Source organism: Ranitomeya variabilis, chromosome 3 (genome assembly GCF_051348905.1).
Source record: "Ranitomeya variabilis isolate aRanVar5 chromosome 3, aRanVar5.hap1, whole genome shotgun sequence".
Classification (NCBI taxonomy): domain Eukaryota; kingdom Metazoa; phylum Chordata; class Amphibia; order Anura; family Dendrobatidae; genus Ranitomeya; species Ranitomeya variabilis.
The window spans coordinates 633,573,999-633,581,993 of NC_135234.1; the positions used below are offsets into that span (position 1 = coordinate 633,573,999).

At 44.7% G+C, this 7,995-nt stretch overlaps 1 protein-coding gene across 1 annotated transcript in view; it reads left to right on the forward strand.

The window, feature by feature from the left end:
* The window catches only part of CS (citrate synthase), a 54,434-nt gene extending 50,660 nt beyond the window's left edge, over window positions 1–3,774 (forward strand). Inside the window, exon 11 of the mRNA XM_077297519.1 lies at window positions 1,964–3,774. Within this exon, the coding sequence (XP_077153634.1) occupies window positions 1,964–2,134 (171 nt within the window). The 3' untranslated portion in view covers window positions 2,135–3,774. The remainder of the gene's footprint in view (window positions 1–1,963) is intronic.
* Window positions 3,775–7,995: the final 4,221 nt, after the last annotated feature.

A 7,995-nucleotide genomic window follows, 5' to 3' on the forward strand; every position in this document is an offset into this window, starting at 1 on the left:
AGCAGCAGCGTCGCGCATCGGAGCATGAATATCTGCCGCAGGCCCGCTGATGCGTCCTCCTGCCCGTGATCCATGTGACCTCCTGCCCTGGCCTCACGGAGCCTGCCAGCAGAGGGGGGAAAACTGACACCAGGACCCCCGACGCTGCTTCCAGCACTGGAGCCCCTGCCGTCCTCACAGGCAAACCGCACAGGCGGCATCCAGGCTAGGCATCCTCTTCTCCATGGGTTCCCTTAGGAACAGGAAACCAACTGTGGGAGCGAGGGGGACCGCCCCTTTTATTCTCTCCATAGGGTTTCCTGTTCCTAAGGGGCGGATCCCCTCTCTCAAGTGGGTGCTGTCGTGGCGAAGAGAAAAACAATCATACGATGGGGCTGGAATGGGACCAATTGTCTAAAAGTATATGTATGCATCCATCACTAGAATAAAGTAAATACATTAGATGGCCACCCAGTAAATTACCTTGTGCCGGTATGTCCAGAGTCACCCAGAATGCGCCCTGCCCCGACACGCGTTTCGGCGTCTGCCTTCGTCAGGGGTGGCCAAAACGCGCGTTGGGGCAGGGCGCATTCTGGGTGACTCTGGACATACAGGCACAAGGTAATTTACTGGGTGGCCATCTAATGTATTTACTTATTCTAGTGATGGATGAATACATATGCTTTTAGACAATTGGTCCCATTCCAGCCCCCTTGTATGATTGTTTTTGTGCATCTCACATTAACTCCTAAAATGCCTGCACACATGTTTATACTTACTTTCTCTTTGGTTAGATCTTATGATACTTGCATTTCTGTGGCATTATGACCATTTGATTGGATATTCTTGATAACTATACTATATGATGCTTCTGCCACATTGTATGGAGTTCGAATAATCATTGTCCCCTATGTTGCCCTTTCTTTGGTATTTTCCCACCCCTCCTTATGGTATATGTATCCTTGAATAAATATTTTTCTTTATTTGAATTTTGGATATATGTTCAAGTTCTTTTTCGATGCTAGTTTGTTCTATTTCCGAGTTGTCCATTCGCATTGTCCATTGGTGCACTTATTATATCACTATTTGGTATTTTTCTATTTATTTAATTAATTTTTTCTTTTGTGCACTTTGCCTTGGAATTTTGTATTTAATTGTATGGAGGGCTATGTGGAGCCCATTATACTGTATGGAGGGCTATGTGGGGCCCATTATACTGTATGGAGGGCTATGTGGGGCCCATTATACTGTATGGAGGGCTATGTGGGGCCCATTATACTGTATGGAGGGCTATGTGGGGCCCATTATACTGTATGGAGGGCTATGTGGGGCCCATTATACTGTATGGAGGGCTATGTGGGGCCCATTATACTGTATGGAGGGCTATGTGGGGCCCATTATACTGTATGGAGGGCTATGTGGGGCCCATTATACTGTATGGAGGGCTATGTGGGGCCCACTATACTGTATGGAGGGCTATGTGGGGCCCACTATACTGTATGGAGGGCTATGTGGGGCCCACTATACTGTATGGAGGGCTATGTGGGGCCCACTATACTGTATGGAGGGCTATGTGGGGCCCATTATACTGTATATTGGTTGGCCCGCGACTTTGCCAAAGGTTTTTATTTTGGCCCTCTGTGTGAGTTTGACAGAGCGACCATTAACAAAAGTAACAAATTTTCATGTGTTTAACCGCTGCAACTGTTAGGGTATGTGTCCACGTTCAGGATTGCATCAGGATTTGGTCAGGATTTTTCATCAGTATTTGTAGCCAAAACCAGGACTGGAACAATTAGAGGAAAAGTATAACAGAAACATATGCACCACTTCTGCATTTATCACCCACTCCTGGTTTTGGCTTACAAATACTGATGAAAAATCCTGACCAAATCCTGATGCAATCCTGAACGTGGACACATACCCTTAGATTAATCTTAGAATAAATGTGATGCATGACTTCTTTTTTTTTCTCTCTCTCCAGTATTATGGCATGAAGGAGATGAATTACTATACAGTCCTCTTTGGTGTGTCAAGAGCATTGGGCGTCCTGTCTCAGCTTATCTGGAGCAGGGCACTTGGATTCCCTCTGGAGAGACCTAAATCCATGAGCACAGATGGCCTCATGCAGCTAGTCGGAAAAAAATCTGGTTAAAAATGAAAAAAAAAAAAAAGGAATACAGAAAGCTGCACCCTTTCTGGGTGAAAAGCCAAGTTAAAGACAGTACAACTTTCGTTTCAACAGACTGCTTTGCACCCCATTGTTTTCTGAGCGCTGGCAAGGAAACAAGTCTGATTATTTATGCTGAAATCCGTTCTTTTCACAACATATTCTGTTCATCTTCCTTCACTGCTGGAGAGATTCAGATCTCCGCCAGGAAAGGTTTATGTGCTGCCGGTAGGGATCAAACATGTGATTCAGTGGTTACCTGTACCCTCCATTTCCTTATTTATAACCAGCTGTGCAGATGTATAGCCTTCGGGACCTATGCACACAATGCACCTTTCTCTGCTCCACTCATACTGTGAAAATGCAGTGGCCTTAGCAATTGCTCTAATGGAGGGTTTCCTCTTCACAGAAGTAATATGATCATCACACATCACAAAGTTGGTGTTGTACCTTATATACTTTACCCAGGTCACCTCTTAGCATCTTTAAGGCCCTCTCAGACGGGGTTATGGGAAGCGCACACAAGCCTGACAGTGCTGCTACACTCATGTGCATGGGAGACATATCAGTGCTGGACAATTGACTCCCAGCTTGGCTGCTTGGTCTATGATTGATTGATTTTTTTTTTTTTTTTTTTTTTTTTTTAATAGCGTCTGAGAACGTTCCCCTCTGTTTTCACCAAAAAGCAAAACTGTCCCACAGCCGTTTTTTTTTGCGGGGATGTGCAGATCTTATTCCTGGTTCTGGTCTTTTCTTAAATTAAGTTAAGCTTTTAATTTGCTGTTTTTTATGTTTAGATTCCTGCTTTAGAAGGTTATCGATCATGAATGTGGGAATGTTTTGTCTTTTTTTTTTTTTTTCTTGTGTGTGCGCTAAGAGGTAAAACCACTGCGATGGAGATGATCCGGGTCTTTTACAGTTCTGTCAAAGTCTGGATTTAGTCATTGCTTCCTTATTAGACTCCCAGCAATATAGTTTGAGCTTGCATAAGCTGCTGCTGGTTTATTTTTTTTTCTTCTACGCTGCATCTTCAACTAGTATTTCTAACAAAAGAAAAAAAACTGGTGGACTCATTCAGACATCCATGGAACATGGTGCGAGTACAGACCACAATGCACAGACCTGACTGGTCGCCCGACTGAAAATCAACAGCTTTATATTTGCCTATAAATTCAAGTCAGGAAATCCGCGGCAAGTCCGTGCGTCACGGTCCGCACACAGACCATGTTTTATGGTCGTCTCAATGAGGCTTTACTATGTCAATAAGAAAGCGAATGAGAAGAAAATAAAACGTGCAGCAGAAAGTTATTTGGCATTATCTAGCATTACTTTATGCTGCTATCATCTTTTGCAATCAAACTGCAATAGCTCCAAACCTGGTAAAGACAGCATCCTCGGCAGCACTGGACATATCCCATAAGCATCTAGAGAAAGGGAATCAGTGCGACTTAACTATATAATACACTCCTCCACCTCCCTCTAACTGTGATATTCCTGCCCCTGTTGTCCGTGCAGGCAGACATGCCAGCGAATGCTGTGCAAATTACAGACGGATGTTCAGATTCACAATAGACTTAAGGTTGTTCTGTATAAATGCAAAATAAATGTTTTTATGAACTACATCATATCTGTGTTCGCTTGCCATTTTGAAGCCGTTTCCTTTTTAATGACTTTCATTGTGTTTGTCTGAACTCAACCTTCGTGCAACTAACACCTGTTAAATCATCCATTTTTCACCCAGGGAAAAAAAAACCCAGTATATCAGTATATCAACGCCAACCTGACAGCGCCTGTAGTTTACTTTGCAAAATCCTGCTGACAGGTTCTCTTTAAGGCTATGTGCGCACGTTGCGGATTTGCTTGTGTAAATTCCTGCGTGGTTTCTGCATCTCTTGGCAGAAAACTGTGGAAATTCTGCACGTTTTTGTGCGTATTTTATGCGTTTTACATGCAGATTTACATGAGGATTTGTTTGCGGATTTGTTAGCTAAATAAAGATATAGTATTTAAAAAAAGTGATGCAATTTCCTTGTCCAACCTCCATTGTTGATGTGCTTCAACCAAGATGGGCACTATTCTATAATTTCCACCCATACACTCTTCCTCATTCAGACATCATTTCTTTTGACAAATATGCTGCGTTTGTGGCACCAAATTTGGAAACCTTTTTACTTTTTTTGCTGAAGATTTGAGTGACTCAATGGGTGGAAAACGCTGCAGATTTGCAAAATGAATTGACACACTGCAGAAAATAAAACGCTGCGAATAAGGATGGAAATTTCCACATCATGTGCACAGCAATTCAGGATTGTCATTGATTAATCTTGCTTTAGTAATCCTTTGTGTGTTTGGTGCATATCCGCGCAGAAAAAAACGCTGCAGAAACGCAACAAATCCGCATCGTGTGCACATAGCCTAAAGACTTTTGCTTGGAAAACTGACAATTTGGGTCACCTAAAAAGTGTGCACATACCCTTAGGTGGATCCTTCAAATATTAGTGCATTAGTGAAATACTGTGCAATATCCATGACTATATAATAATGGATTTTTCCCATTCTTGTGTCCTAATGCTCATCCTGCAAACCTACTAGATTTTTCAAATTTGAACAAATGCAGTCACTTGTTGATATAGTGTTGGCTCGTCTGTTCAACACAACAAAATATAAATGGGACCTGCTCCTGTTTTTTTGGAAAATATATATGGGTCTAAAATGTAACAAAAATACAGACGTTTGAGTATACCATATAATCATATCCTGCATGAAACCAGACCTTTCCCAGCACCTGCACTCTGCAGTATTTTCCTCTGCCCTCAATTAGGCAGATAAGTGCCTGCTCAGGAGCGCGATGCCGGGGAGCTATGAAGAAGCAGGAGGGCAGTGTTGCAAGAAGATGGGAGGTGCCAGACCCGGACTGCCCCCCAGGGCTAAGTTATTATTTTTCACTTGCAGGTCGGACCCGGGGCTTATCTGCAGCATTATAGAATGCCCTTTTTCCAAGAGCCATAACATTTTTATTTTTCCCGTCTCCCATGACAGCACACCTGAGAGAGGGGATCCGCCCAGTCAGGACAGGAAACCTACTGAAATAAAAGGGCGGTACCTCTCCCTCGCTTCAGTTGGGTTTCCTGTCCTGATAGGAGCCCTAGTTCTGGAATCACGGCGGTTTTGAAGACTCACCCACTCCTGTCCCGGCACTGGAAGAACAGGCAGAGAGCCTGTATGCCGGCCTTCAGGCTGTGGAAGCGCCGTTCGTAGGTCCTGGGGCCTTTGCGCACGTGCGGGCGTCAGGTCAGCGCAGTCCGGAGTCCTGTGGCTCTTCTGCAGCTGCCACATCGCTCTCTGCCCCCTCTGCTGCTGCCTTCGGCCCTGGGCCTAGCTTCTGGGTGCGCGACAGGCGTTTCGAGCAGGCCACGCTGGGAATGGGCGTGCCCGCGTGACGTCACTGCTGCGCGCCGGATCCAAGATGGCGGCGCCCATAGACTAACGCTGGCCGGGTCACAGGGATCTTCTGGTGGGCGCAGAGGCGGGGGAGGAGCAATTTCTGAACCGGATGAGGCAGTGAGCAGAGTGGATCACCCTTCAAAAGGGGGTGAGTCCACAGTGGAAGTGCTCACATCTACAGAGCTCTACTATGGAGGATTGTATGGAGCAGCAACCACAACAGCCATTTCTACAGCAGCAGCAAATGATCTTACCAGGTGCTATGTCTGCTCACCAGCATACTAAGAGGAGATGCGGCAGTCGTCCGGATCGAAAGTCGCAGGATTCCTCAGCTTCTAGGAGGGACGTTATCCGTACTCCAGATCGGCCTCAAAATCCGGTACCCTTGATTGTCAGCGGGTGGTGAGTGATCTTCGTGAATGTCACATTGGTGGTAACGGTCTACATTTCTCTGCTTACTTGTCAGGCGCCGAGGAAGGCTAGTGCCAAGTCAAAAAACAAAGAATGTGCCCTCTGTAAAGCCCCGCTAGCAGTCCAATGGCAGAAAAGCCTCTGTGTGGACTGTATTCAAAAGACTATTCAGGCTGAATCCCGTAGCCGTGGCTACTTGGCTGAAAAAGCAGAGGTATCGATTGATCAGATATGTAAGGCCGCTACCTGGTCCTCACCGTCTACCTTTAAACACTACCGACTGAATTTATCTGACTCTACTGACCTTACCTTTGGTAGAAGGGTGCTGCAAGCGGTGGTCCCTCCCTAAGGTGTTCCTTTCTCCAAAAATCTCTCAGGTGTGCTGTCATGGGAGACGGGAAAACACCGAGGTTACTTACCGGTAGCCGGTTTTTCCGGAGCCCATGACAGCACCTGTATATTCCCTCCCTTCTTTTTCACCCTTTGGTGCGCACTTTTAATTGGGTGTTTTTTTGTTATTATAATGTGGTAGATTGCCATGTGAACTAACCAAGGGGGCCTCTCATACTCTGAAAACCAACTGAAGCGAGGGAGAGGTACCGCCCTTTTATTTCAGTAGGTTTCCTGTCCTGACTGGGCGGATCCCCTCAGGTGTGCTGTCATGGGCTCCGGAAAAACCGGCTACCGGTAAGTAACCTCGGTGTTTTCTAGCCATATGAGGGCTTGTTTTTTTGGGGGGACGAGTTGTGCCTACATGCAGAATCATTTTTGTTCTTATTTTTAACCCTCAACTGGTGGTGGGGTTTTTGTCACGCAACTGGTGATGTGGGGTTTCCTATAACCCAGTGTTTAGAAATCTTATTTTTACAGAAAATGCAAAGATCACGTTTGTTTTAATCGTTTTCTTTTTGGCGATTGATTACACATGAGTATAACAAATTTTTGACACCCACATGTATTGGAAAATGTAATACTTTGATAAAAATAAAATAGTTTTAAAAATTTGAAAATGTATAAAAAAAAATGACATGAGTGGTGATGTGGGATTCAGCAAGGCCAAGACAGCACTTAGTGACAGCTAGCTCTGTTATGCGTGGCCAGAAGAGAGGCCTTGACGACGTCCTGTTGACAAGGAAATTGATGGAAGCTAGTGAGACACGTATCCTCATACCAGCATTTTTCAATGAATGGCAGCCGAACAAAAATTCCCTGGGGTGTGGCAAACCCCACCTCACCAGTTGAGGGTTAAAAACGCCATAAAAACAAAAGCAAAACTACAGTGGTGGAATAGTAGGATTTTTTTTTCCCACTTGAAAGTCTTTTTTTTCCCCCTCTTTTAGTCCATTTTAGGTTAAACTGAATGTAACCATTCAAAATTACAACTCATCCTGCTAAAAAAACTCACAAAGTTATAGGTCTTGGGAGGGTGGGGGAAATCAAAAAAGGAAAACTTTATGGGTCCTTAAAGGGAATCCGTCATGTCCCCCCCCCCCCCCCGTACCCACAGAAACATTATCAGTTGTAGCCAAATTCCCTGCCTAACAGTCCCTTTCTTGCATTACACACAAATTGATCTTTAGAAAAATTATTTCTAACGTCCGTTTATGATATGTAAATGAGGGCTTTGACTATTCAATCGGATGCTGGCATCCCCAGACTATCATTGGATGATGATCATGGGAGGCCTGGGTGTCTGATCCTGAGCAACCTTATTTTATTGAACCATCCTATCCATAGGTGGATCAATGTTAGTCCTGCACAAACTCCTTTAAGCCATGGCTGTGGAGTCGTAAGCCAAACCTCTGACTCCTGTTTTCCCCGACCCCACAGCACTGGTCACTACTAAGCATGTACATAAAGTGCAGCACAGATTCATCTCAGCTAAAAGCCCAGATCCTTAGATCCGGAACAGGACAGTTATAAGACATTTTGTAACTTTCCCAAATTCTTATGGAAACATTTACAGCACAACTTGCATTGTACTACTGTAC